Source organism: Anastrepha obliqua, chromosome 2 (assembly GCF_027943255.1).
Source record: "Anastrepha obliqua isolate idAnaObli1 chromosome 2, idAnaObli1_1.0, whole genome shotgun sequence".
In the NCBI taxonomy this organism is placed as follows: domain Eukaryota; kingdom Metazoa; phylum Arthropoda; class Insecta; order Diptera; family Tephritidae; genus Anastrepha; species Anastrepha obliqua.
The window spans coordinates 90,102,744-90,116,804 of NC_072893.1; the positions used below are offsets into that span (position 1 = coordinate 90,102,744).

General features: G+C 35.2%; 1 protein-coding gene across 1 annotated transcript in view; it reads right to left on the minus strand.

The window, feature by feature from the left end:
- The window catches only part of LOC129238265 (uncharacterized), a 193,372-nt gene that overhangs the window by 116,764 nt on the left and 62,547 nt on the right, over nucleotides 1–14,061 (minus strand). The window contains exon 4 of the mRNA XM_054873303.1: nucleotides 10,479–10,769. Within this exon, the coding sequence (XP_054729278.1) occupies nucleotides 10,479–10,769 (291 nt within the window). The remainder of the gene's footprint in view (nucleotides 1–10,478; nucleotides 10,770–14,061) is intronic.

Genomic DNA, 14,061 nt, shown 5'->3' on the forward strand with positions numbered 1-14,061 from the left:
AGCCAAAAGTTCGAGTGTAACTTTGGCAGTGTGACAAGTTGCACCGTCCTGTTGAAACCAAATGTCGTCCATGTCATCCTCTTCAATTTTTGGAAACAAAAACTCGTTGGGCATGTCACGGTAACGCTCGCCATTTACTGTAACCGCGGCTCCTCGCTCATTTTCGAAAAAAAAATGGCCGATGATGCCACCAGACCAATGACTGCACCAAACAGTGACTCGTTGTGGATGCATTTGCTTCTCTGCAGTAACGTGTGGATTTTCTGAGCCCCAAATCCGACAATTTTGCTTATTGACGTAGCCACCGATGTGCAAATCAGAAAAGAAGAAGAAGACTCACCACTTTGGAAATAGGTTTTCAATATTTCCCAATTTTGTTCAAGCGTATAGCGTCCCATTTCGTAAATGTCAAACCTTTAAGTAAATTATGAACATATTTGACATGTCATTTGTGTTACCATTCTCTAAAAAATAGGTGGTTCAAAAGGCAAACGCTATATGGCCCACTCGTTACAAATCCGCCGCTTTCTGAGTAGAGCGCGTTTATAGAGCAAAAAGCAACACATATTTTGTATAAACCTTTGCGTCTTATTTAGCATATCATCACGCATTAGTTGCTTATAGCTCTGAGACATAATTAAGCTCCATAATATTTACTTTACTCAGAGCTAAGGGAGTTTTATTTGTAGACTACGCGATTTCAATTTAATAGCTTAGTAAAATTAGTTATACTCGCAGGACACACAACTTACGCAAGCACAAAAGATGATAAAAAGTTGACGACTATACCCAGAGTGACTTGTGTTCAAGCAACACTTTCCAAGCGCACACTAAAGATGCCAAAGAGGTATTAGGAAACCTTACTCACATTGACGATGCTTAACTAATGACCTCATGAACGCTGACAGTGACTTGGGCAATAAATAAAATGGATTTACCGGAAGTGGTAGACGTACTAACAAAGCAGCGATCGGTGTAAAGGGCAGGTAGCTGCATACAAAAGAAAGATGGAAGCTAAATTACCGGGGAAGGTGAACTAGACATCGGAGGCAAACAAAATAAATGCCTTTAGTCGTTGAAGAATGTGTGTTTGTGTGAATGATTGAGTGAATGACTGATGCTGGGGTTAGTGGCTCAGTGAAATAGCAACAAAAAGCAAATAGCGCTCGCAATTATATTGTATGGTATATGTATGTAAGTACTTTTATGTATATATATAAAAATGTAGAAAATCTAACAATAGAAATTGTAGTACAGGCACACCGCCAACAATTTGTGTTCATCTGAGCAAATCTTACATGCACACTCGCACCATTGTATGGCACACGCTGCGGCCGTTCATTGTTTCATACAACAATTTTGTACGAATGGCAACCTATGTTGCCACTAGTGGCACTCATTCACTTACGCTGGATAATACCTCGTGCGATGGTAGTTTGATTTCAATGCCTACATTTAAGCCGAATCATTAAATGGCCCATCTGCAGGGAACAACAGTGCGCATACGTAATGCCGTGCGTTCCTACAAGAATATTTTCATAGCAACGCAATCTAAAACCACTGCATAGACATTTCTACGCATATATACGAGCAATAGGCAGTGCTTAAAAACATCCATTTGAGCGCTCATTTGTTAGCTTCTATGCACAATGTATGTGTGTGTGTGTGTGAGCGTATCTTCTTAAATGTACAAGTAGATATGTATGTATGTACATTCAATTATTTCTCTATGCTTCTGCTGCATTGCTTTAAGATGATATATGAACGTTTTGCGTATGTTACCCCGAGCTTTTCAATTAATCTTCATAATTGGAGGGACTGCTGATAAAATATTTAAGCCTAGAAAATACAATTAAGTCCAAACAAAAAGCAAGCTCATAAATATTTGCTTAGTGAGTGCGTGCAAACGAGCATATCTGAGCAAAGCTCCTACACACGCACACATGCGCAACAACATAAAAGTATACGTATATTAAGTGTTTATCTATTTAGCACCCAACACATTCATTCATGCCCGCTTATACTCGTACATGCATGCATATGTTTGGCTTTGTAGGAGAATTTACGAGTCATGCGGAGAATTTCGAACGAAAATAACCAATTGTTAGTTCATGTTGCCCTTAGAGAGTGCTTTATTATTTGCAGCATAGTAGGCAGGTTATGGCCAGCTTAGCTCAACTACTCTGACAAACAATTCTTGTAAATCCTAGTAGCAATTTTTGTAGAATTGTGAGAATGCGTAGTATGTAAGTGGAAAATTTGATTAAGATTCAAGCAAATAGTAACTCTTAGTGATTTTGCAGTTTTCGACTAGTTAAAATTAAAATATTATACTATTACGAAAAATTTGCGCACTTAATAAGGCTCCCATAGATTTTGTATGAGATACTCATGAATTTCGATTTCATGTACTCAAAATCTGCCTTAAACTGGCATCAAGTTTTTAGATTAAAGCATTGAAACTTCAATAATGTATCCGTTATTTTTTCAACTTGTAACATAGTACATCCTCTCTTTGATCTAAACCCAGGCTGCCTATCAGTCAGGAGTTCATTATCACACCCATATGACATCATCTGTTTATATATTGAGTAGAACACCCTCAACTACTTTTGATAAGAAAGGCAAACTGACCATTAGCTTAAAACCGTTGTTTACCGTGTGAACGGGAATTTTCTTATCAACATTCAAAATGCTGTAAAAGTTTACAGTGTTTTAATGCAATTTAGTTTCGTGAAGATTTAATACTTTTGAACTGTGTTTATTTTCGATTTATATTATATATGAGTAGATGATCTCAATGTAAATTCTCTTGCAACAAAAGTTTAGTTGGTATAGTTTGAGTTATACAGGGCCGCCAAGGAAAATCCAGAAGGCATTTAAGGATGCTCTGAGACAGCGTTGGAACCAATGGAAGCTTACAATTAATTGCATTGCCATGATTCCATGATTTGATCAAACGGAATGGGAAATGGGAAAGAAATAAATTTGAATTTAATAAGACTTATGAATATTTTTACTATAAATTCAGTAGGTACAATCTGCGTCAAGTGAGCTAATTCATGCAAGGCCTGTTCACTCAGTGAAGGTTGTTCATAGAACTAAAATCAGGAATTTAAGTTAATTCATTTGTTAAATACCCATTAATTGTTATATCTTAAAATTAATTTTTCCAAAAAAGTCTTTAATATTGGTTTGTGTCTTTATCTTTTGGGACACTTCTTTACAGCTTTATTTAAAAAAATTCTAACGGCAAATATACATATTACCAAGAGAATTTTTGTTTAATGGGGTCCACGCAAAAGACTGTGACAGATACTTATGTTTATAGGTTTTTTATTAAGTTACTGTTTGCTCACTCTACTCATTGCAAAAGAAATTATGTGCCGCCTCTACCGAGTGCTCAATGAGAAAAAAATGGTTGTTTACTCGATCGAGGAGTTCAGCTAAGCCGGCGTTTATTCAAACCCCAGTTGTGCCGTATATCATTTCTTATCGAATACATAAAGAACATAAATAAATAGTAGTCTATGCAATCTCGATGCCTTCGAAAAACTGTTACAATAAAGGATGGTTCAGTTTTAAGGGCCGGTGTTGATTTTGAATAAAATACAAATTTTTTAGGAAATTATTATCATTTAACTTTATTATGATAATATTGGTATAGCTCAATTACGTATGAAACAAAATATTGGCCAAATGGCCGCCGCGGTCTCGGGGGCACCTCCAAAGACCACCAAATGCAAATAGTTCCTTATCTAAAGGGTGGCTAAGTTTCAAGGGGCGGTGTTGATTTTGAATAAAATACAATTTTTTTAGGAAATTATTGTAATTTCTCTTTATTATGATAATATTAGTTTGGCTCAATTACGTATGGAACAAAATATCGGCCAAAAGGCCTTGGCGGCACACCTCCATCCGATGGCCCATATTTTCGATGACGCTGAGGCATAATTGAGGTTCTATGCCGTTAATGTGCCGAATTATATCATCCTTTAGCTCTTGAATTGACGCTTAGCTTATTGACGTACACTTTTTCTTTAAAATAACTCCAAAGAAAGAAGTCCCACGGTGTCGTTGACGTTCAGGTGTGGTTCATATTCAACATCGGCCCTTGAAATTTAACCACCCTTTAGACTTCGAGTTCAGTTTTGACATACCCTCTATTGAAAAAAAAAACCAAACACCTTTTGTATAAAGTGCAAGCTCGGCAAAGGTCCCGCTAGTCCCATTCACCCCAGTAAATTTAATCTTCGTCTTACTATAAAGGTAATAATAGGGAGGAAAATGAAACCACCTAGCATTTATGGAAAAGTTGGCCTCAAAGAAATGCTCTGAATACATGATGATCAAAGCGGCCGTCGCAGCAATGGTATGTCAAATGTATCGTAAACTCTGTTATCTCCTTTCTGGTGTATTGGAAAGAGTATGCCGCCTAGCCAATCAAATGGTATGTATTCTTTTTTCCAAGTTTTTTAGTTGTGAAGGTAATTGTGTGGCTCCCTGGCGACAGTTTTTAATAGCCACGATTATTTCGTCAAATGCTGGTAAAATGTTGTTGTTTTCAGCTGTAGCTATACATAGTTTCCCAAAGTGTATACTCTTTTTTGTGTTTATTATTTAGAAGACCCTGGTTTTATAATCAATATAGTTTTTAAGAAAATAGTTTATTAAAACATAGCTTTATTGAAATTATTTCATTATTCCTTATTTTATTTTTTTGCCATTTGATTTTAATGTTTAATTTATTTTTATTATTCTATTTAAAATATGCTTTGCTCTAGATAATGGGACACAAATTTATTGGCAAGTAGTATTAAAACTTAAGTATTAGTTGAATTAATTTTATTAAGACTTAAATTGCTGAAATATTCTTAAATGCCAATAGGGTACCTGCTTGAACATGGTCTTACGCCATATATTTCAAATTCTTCTTTTTCAAGTCAGCTGCAGATAAAAGCTCTATTCCCTTTGCAATACAATATTAAAAATTGTTCCATATATTACAAATTGTTCAACTCCAAGAGAAAAATATTTGCTTTCATAGTTGCTGGGCAACCCTACCTTGCCCTCAGTTAGACAGACATTTGTCTTCAATATTGCCTAACCTGCCATATGTATGCCCGTAATCTACGAATAATTTGAGAGCGCCGTCTAAGCATTCTAAGCCAAAAGCGAACAAAAATAAATCGAAAATGAACTACGCACAAATCTTCAGAAAAGCAATTTTGCGGTTGTCCACAAATCTTGCCGAACTATGCACCTGCACAACCACTGGCATATTGTTCAAGGACCTCCAGCTACTATGTACGCTCGTATGGTCACCGTCTTAACTTAGTGGCTATTTTTGACTGCATCAGCTTTGCAACAGACACCAAATAAATGATTGTGAGTGTTCCTTTTAAATATTTGTCAATGCAGTAGATATGCTCAGGCAATGAAAACGGAAACGAGGAGAGTAATACTTGTCCTTTGTGCGCTTTCTGCCATTCCTACTTCCTTATTTGAGCGCACTTAGAGGCTTTATGACTGTAAAAGGTACTACTTTTTTATTTGCAATTTGTGTGACTCAACCATTTTGTTGTCTCCTCTTGTAGAAAAATATTTTAAAATTGGAATTAGACAGCGTCTCTAATACTTAAGGATGCGTACTTTGACAGTATTAAATTTAGTTTTGTCTCTAGTGGCTGTTTGTGTGGCTCAAAGCAAATTAGATGAACTCGGCGCACAAAAGAAGTGTATTGCGGAAAATGGTTGTGAAGTGTAGAAAATGGCGAGCAAGAAAATAAGCGCAAAGCTTACATACATACATATTTCAAGTATGCAATTTCACGCTGCCTTTGATTGCTATAAATAAGCAAATAGCCAAGAAATTAGTTATTTAATACCAGCGATTAAAAAATAAATTGAATCAACTAAGTCAGGTGTCGTACTTTAGTGCTTAGGTGCTTACCGCCGGATAATCATTTGATATTCTCCTCCACGAGTGAATTGAATGCTGAATTAATCACAAATTAAAATGCGCTCAAAAATAATTCAGCAAACATAAATTCCTAAAACTCAAGCCAAAGTTGCAGTAGTTATTACTTAATTGAGTTAGTGTACTAAAGCCCGAAAAGCGCTTAACAGCAGCGGCATCATAACAAGCGTTTGTCTATAAGCACACAATGAGCACCCTTTGCCCTGACGTACGTAGTCAGTACTTTGGCCGAGAACTGCGCACAATTTGGAGCACCTTAATTTAATTTCCACCCTATGCACACCAATGCACGCACACTCAAATTAATGTTGATACCTGGGGATACACAATATCTGTGCATTTCTGCTGATGCAAAATAATACCTAACTGGCTGAGCAACAACTAACTAGCCACTAACTCCCATTCAACTGCAACGATTCACTTGGCTCGTGCTTGTAAAGGGTCTTTCAAAAGACGCGCCTAGATATTGTTTTAAAATTCATTACTTAAAAATTTAGATTATTTCAGATTTCAGCCTTTTTATTCAATTATCTTAACAATTATATGTTACACATTATATCATTTAAATGTTCACCATAAGTACGGCTATAGACTGTCAAACGAGTATTAAAATTGTCAAGGCCCCGCTTAGACATTATTGCATTGGGTTCAGCAATCTCGATCCGAATATTCAATTTACTAAATTTCTGTATTGATTAGGGTTGTTGATCAGTTGACTTCAATTCTGTGTTAGTTGAATTTTGTAAGCATGCAAATGCAAATCCTTATGTAAAGTTCGCCAAGCAGTTGATTCATGAATGGCTAGTTATTCAGAACGTCGAGTTGGCCGATGTTGAACGTTGTTTAGCAACTTTTGCAAGGAAGCACTTTGCAGCAGCAATGTTTTCAATAGAACGTTCAGGTTTTGGTCTGCCAGTCCTTTTTTTATTTTCGATGAATCAGTTTCTTCCAATTTTTTCACCAACTTTTGAATTGTCGACTCATACGGATGATTATTTCTACCAAAAAACTCACAAATTACGAGACACATAGCTCTTAAAGAGCGACCATTTTCATAATAAGTTGCAATAATTTTAACGCGTTGTGCTATTGTGCAAAATTGTATGTCTACCTGTTTGAAAAATATTAAAGATGACATAAAAAGGTTCTGTCAAAGAATTGTTCACAACTGACTGATCTGGGCGTCATTTTCGAAAGACTATTTATAAGGCGATTGAGCAAGCCATATATTTTCTTTTATAAATCAAAGCACAACAAATTTGGTCCAAATGATTTTTTTTTTCATACAATATTTTCCTCTTTTAGTCTATGGCATTTATTTTTAGAACACAATATAGGCAAATGCCCACCACGACCCCTCTGACGGCACAGGATGCGCACATTAAAATTTTCCAAGACTTTTTGGCGTAATTCGGGCGGTATATAGTTTATAGTTTATAACGCGTAAATATGATTCTGCTCTGAAAGCCTCTCGGGTTTATTATATACATATAAATATATATAATTAATTGGCGCATACACCATTTTTGGGTGTTTGGCAGAGCTCCTCCTCCTATTTGTGGCGTGCGTCTTGATGTTGTTCCACAAATGGAGGGACCTACAGTTTCAAGCCGATTCCAAATGGCAGATATTTAATATGAGCAGCTTTTTCATGGCAGAAATACACTCGGAGGCTTGCCATTGCCTGAAGAGAGGCGACTGCTATTAGAAAAAAACTTTTTTTTAATTGGTGTTTCACCGAGATTCGGACCTACGTTCTTTCTGTGAATTCAGAATGGTAGTCACGCACCAACCCATTCGGCTACGGCGGCCGCGTTTTTATTAGCATAGAGAATAATTTTCATATAGTCGTAGAGAAAAAATTTCAAGGATGTCAAATAGCAAGATCTCGGCGGCCATTTGATTTCATTGGTGCGTGGGATTATGCGTTCCAGGAATTTCATACGCCATTACCATTCATGATCATACTTTCCAAGTGCATGCCATTTAATTCAGGCCTTACAGAGTTTGTTATTGTGTCACGATAACGTTCACCTCTCATCATACCAGCGTTACCGGCATCAATATCGAAAAGATACGGCCCGATGACTTTGCTAGACTGAACGTCACACTAAAGAATGACTCGTTGTGGGTGCATAGTTTTTTCTTGAATGACATGTTTGTTAACGCATCTGTTTAGGTAAAAATACCTAAAATGCACTTATTGTACAACTACCATTTTTGTAAAATGTTTGGATTACTCTCACCCCTTGTTGACTAGGTGTGGCAAAGCCTGCAACTAATTGCCCGAAAGTTGCTGTGAATTATCGGCATCACCCTTGAATCACCCTATGCACACAAGGTGCTACACGTGCAAATATAATTATTTTCGTAATCCTTGCACTTGAGTGTTTCGGAGTGGTTACATATTTGCACTTTGTATTATTGAATGAAGAGACAGGGGGTCAAAGTGGCGCACAAATAGTTAATGCTTCCCTTTCAGAGCCAACTTGACTGTCAACATATTTCAATTAGATTTTCTTATGCCAATAAAATGGATGGACTATATTTTGAAATACAGATTGACTACATCTCATAACTAATTGAATTCAATTGAATGAAATTTAATTTAGCTCATGCCTTAGAAAGTAACAAACACGAAAGTGGTGTTTAATTCAAAACAAATATTTATACAAGAAAAGTGTGTATTGTATAGTTTTTTCCTAATAACCCTTCGGCAGGCAGTGGCAAGCCTCCGTGTGTTTTTGGCCGTGAAAATATCAAACTGTAAGCCTCTCCACGCTCTAGCCGCAGATAGGAGGATGAGATCGGCCAAGCCCCAATACTTAGTCTTCTAATAATTTCTGTGATAAATTTTACAAGGCATACGGCGAGAACAAGTTCGTAGAAAAAAGTTCCGTTATTTTTGCTTTTGTTCGTATGCACCGTCAATTCATAAATTATACTCAGTGTGGTAGCAAAGTGCAAATGAGATTTACGAATTGCTAAAAAAACTTAATATTTCGAAAATGTTTATTTCCTGCACGATCCATCGTTTTTCCCAAACGTCTGAAGTGACAGACAAAAAAGGAGTGTTCGTGGGTCGAACTACTGAAGCTAAAAAAGCCGTTGTGAGATGAATTCGCAGAAATCCCCTTAGAAAGCAGAAAATCATGTTCGGGGAAATAAATGTATCGATTAGATACATGTCAGGACTAATTAGAGCTGATCTCTATATGAAGGCCTTCCATCGCTTAAGGGGTAACATCACTGTAGAAATTTCAAAAAATTGATTTTTTTTTTTATAAGCTTAAAAAATTCTTTGAACCTTTTAAAATACAGAACAAAAAGTTTTATACGTTACCGAAGTTTATTTCATAAATATTTTAAGCTTTTAACCAAGCGTTAGTGACTGCTACCTAACGATTTCTCCAAATTTCCAAACTTTAAACGCGTTTTTCTGAAATTGGCACGCAGCATAACTCAAACAATTTTAAATATTTTTAAACAGGTTTTTCACTATGTCTGTATAATAACCTTCTAAAGAGAAGAGCGTAGGGGATTTTCGATAGATTAATTTAAACGATTGTTATAATTATTTAAGTGCCGTTTTTTAGTCCAAAATAGAGTTTTTTTCTTCAAATGCTTGCTAATTCCACAAAAATAAATATTTTTTAAATCCCCTACGTGTTTCTCTAGCTATTTTTATCTGGATTAAGAAAAAAAATGTTTCTTTGTTCCAGATTAAAATTTGCACCCTCTGTGCTGCGTGCCGCGGAGCTCCTTCAAGAGAAACCACATTACAAAAATGTCTCCAATGCCGCCATTTTGTAAAATTTTTCGATTAAACTTTGTAGTTTTGTATTTTAGTATATAAGTAATAACTTCTCAAATCAGAGTGATTGTTTTCCCTTTCTTTCTATACAAAAAAATTCTTTAAAAATCGTGTTTATTTTACGCGTGTAGAGTGGTGTTACCCCTTAACTGATCATCTTTTGATAGCGCATTTGAAGAAAATTAGACTCGACAGATGCAAGCAGCTCCTTCAGTGGCATGCGGTCGACGGCCATGAAAAGATTATTTTCATAGATGGGAAAAGGTTCACTGTTAAAGAAGTTTTTGATAAGCAAAACGCCAAACTTTATGCTAAAAGTTCTGAAGCCACAAAAAATGCAGTTCCAAGGGTACAGCGTGGCAACCATCTAGCCTCCATAATGGTTTGGTGGGAAGTGACTTGTAAAAGCTTTACATCTCTTCAATTCTGCGAAAAAGAGGTTATGACCGGGGCAAAAGTGTACCAGGAGGAGGTCCTAGAAGACGTGGGCGGCCGGCCGGCCTTTTAATGTTTAATATTCATATGATTAAATAAAACTAGCTTGATGATATAGTACTATAATTTCGTATCTATCGCGGACTTAAGTTGTAACAGAGCTTATGACAGGGTCAAGTATGTAAATGTAGTACAGTTGTATATAAAATATTATTTTCAATTATTAATATTTATTTTTCATCCACTTACCAAGTCGGCGATATTCGCCACCTGTATGGCGTCGTGTATGACTTCGGCCCGTGTGCTGCCATTACGCTTCTCGAACATCGCTTTGTCCACAATAATGGCCGTTTCGATGTATTTAGTCGCCTCGCGTACATCGCGCTTGTAACGGCCCGCACCATTCGGATGAATTTCATCGATGACACCGGCCGATAGATGTTTCGTGCGGCGTGACAGACGCCACGAATCCAAATTTCCCGAATTGGCGCATCCTTTATTGGCTTTAGTGCGTGCCTCAAATATCACATGCGGATGCTTCTGCTGGAACGAATTGGTAAGAAGGTATGAGAGGCGAGCAAAAAAAGGCTAGAAAGCTAAAGTGAAAGTAGAATTTTATGCTAAAAATAGAGTGATTAAATGACAACAAAGTGCTTAATTTTTTATTTTGCTTTTTTAAGTACGTGATTTGATTACAAAAGTAAAAAAAAAATGTTTTATTTAGGTATTTATTATGCATTGAAATGTAAATAAACAGAATTTGCGTTGTACCGTCATGTTGATACATAGGTTCAACATTATTTACAATATTGTGCGGGCATACAATTTTTCGCTACTGCACCGTCGAAATTTCGATTCGTTTCGTTATTACGAATAAAAAATTCGTCTACATCACACACAAGCCTAAAATGATTCAGAGATACCAATTTTTGATTTTTATGGAACATATTTCGTTTACATAGAATTTTCAAGGCATACCAGTTGACAAAAGAATTTCACATATTTGACACACATTTCATGTAAAATTTTACTCTGAATCCAAATACAAAGTCAGAATATCAAATAATAAATATAATGTAAAAATATGCAAATGTGTGTTTCAAATTACTAAAGCTAGAGCGATAAAATTTGGAAACGGATACCTGTCGTAAGGTTAGTTATGAGCATTAACTCAACGCTAATAGGTTGAGCGAGACAGCCGCTGAAACGACCTGGTGTCTATGGAAACGCTGTCGTCATTATACTACAATTTATTGAGGAAGTAGGGTACAAAAAAGTACATTTTTTTTGTACTTAAGCGATTATAACTTCTGCATTTATTATTCAATATAGAAGAGTAGGACCTTTTTGTATTTGTTAAAGATCAAACTTTCACACCAAAGAAAACTGCAGGTAAATACATCGTCAAATTTTGTTGAAAATTATACGAAATGACCGATAAATTCATGAGTAGCTTCAAAATAAGCAGTCTGGTGGGAAAATATTGTTGGATTATATAAAATCAAATAGGCTTTAGAATTTTGCAAGAAAATTTTAGATTGACTAAGTATTGGGTATTGCTTTTTGCTGCTAGAGAACTATCGATATCGATAGCTATAGTTTGAGAGCTGAGAATGGCAAACAGTGTTGACATTTCTGTTCAACAAGGTTTGGCAAGTCATCATAAGTTATTTAACCCGAGTGCAACGAAATTAGAAGTTCGTAGAGCATTGAGCACATTTAACAGTTAACATAATCGTTTTAGTGAGCAAGCAATTCGTACAGTTATTGATCATTTTCACCTTAGTTTTATTCTTCCCGATCCAAAACCATTAACAAGACAAATAAATGTACGTACCGAAGAGAATATTGCTGCTGTAGCGTGAAGTGCCGATTCGTCGTCCTTCTAAGCTTAGAGTCGAAGAATAAAGACTAAGTGGAAAATTTTACATAAAGATCTTGGCTCACGTGCCCATAAAATACTGCTTGTGAAAGAATTGAAGGTAAATTACCACCGTTTGCGTCACATTTTTGCTGTTTGGGCTCATCCGAAACTGACCGAAGATGAGCTTTTTTTTTATCGAAGAGTTTTGAAGAAATGAGCTACCATTGCGGTGAATGGGAAACGCTATCAAACCATGGTGACTAAATTTTTAGTTCCACAAATTAATAAGCTAAATATAGACAACATTTGGTTCCAACGAAGGGGCGCAACTTGTCATGCAGCGCATATAACAATCGATTAATTGCAAAATCAATTTGGTAACAACTTTATTTCTAGAAATGGTCCTGTTCACTGGCCCTCTCGTTCGCGCGATTTAACGCCTGTGAATTATTTGTTATGGGTCTATGTTAAGTCACCGGTACATGCCGATAAACCAAAAATAAGTCAAAACTTGGACGGACCAAATAGATTACAGCGGATATATGTCGGATGTCATTCACTAAAAATAAATGCCATGAAATTATGTAATAGAAAATAATAAAGAAAAAATTTAGTCACAAATATTTATGGTTTGCATTATCATTTGAGATTCTTCAGCTCTTAAAAAAACACCCGATATATTTATAGACTAATCTGAGTGCACTTCTTTCAGACCTTAAAAATGGAAATTTATTTATATCTCAAATACGAATCTTTTATTTTATTTTATATTCTGACTTCATATTTTGAGTTTTTATAAAAATCTACATAAAATTGGTGTAACAAATACTGTTGTTATTTTTTTGAAAATTCGTCTTATATATAAACAAAACATATTTCACATAAATCAAATCTGGGAACCTCTAAATTCACTTTAAGCCATTATTATAGAATCATTTTTTATTTGTAGTGAGAAAAGAAATCATAATATCACATGCGCGGCATGTGTTGCAAAATCAGGCTGTCGTGATGGGGAGTCTTATCTCTTCCAGTATTCACCAAATCTGCCCCTTGTAATTTTTACTAGTTTCTGTGAATGCAAAATGTTCTTCACTTGCGTGATTCACTTCAGATGAAGATATCACAAATTGGCAGGATTATTTCTTGGTCTTAAAAGATAAACAGAAATTCTTAAATTACTAGAGGATGGCAGATTGTCGATTGAAATAAAGCAATATAGTGGCAGAAAAATCGCTGATATTCAAGTTAGTGATGTGTAACAAATCCTTTAGTTTGAATTGACGTAAATCTGAAATCAAATAAGCAAGGTTTCTGTAAACCATGAGCTACAGGAAGATACAAATATATTTTTTGCCCTACCTATTGGGTGAAATTGAGGGTTTTTGTGTAGAAATAAAATATATTGCAATTGCGCATTTTTTTATTAATTTGCAGGAGCATAGAAGGTTTCATTTATAAACTCTGTCAACTAGGATTTATTGGGAAATTTTGAAAATTTAATTGCTTATCATTTAACTTAAATAATTTTTGTACAAAAATATAGTTAATTTTTTGATTTTTTTAGACAACATACACGAAGTATATAGTTTTGTAGCTCATTAAATTTTAGTATAATAAAAAGCAAGTTTGAACTAGCTCGAAAATCGTATTAATTTTTTACGACTTTTGTGTTGCGTTTTGCGTTGGATGTTTTCTTCCATATAAAAAGAAATATATCAAGCATTCGTTGTATGGACTAAATGTACAAAAAAGACAGAAAAATTAAAAAATTTATTTGGTTTTCGCTTAACTTGCATCAGTTTAAACCGGAATTAAGTATAAAACAGCATAACTAAAATTTTTCTAATAATTCAGATTTTAATGTGTAAAATTTTGGTGAAAGATTGTTGATTTTTTATCTAAATCAACAAAAAATTATAAATTTAGTTCTATATATTTTTATGGGAAAATTAAGTACATTTTCAAATT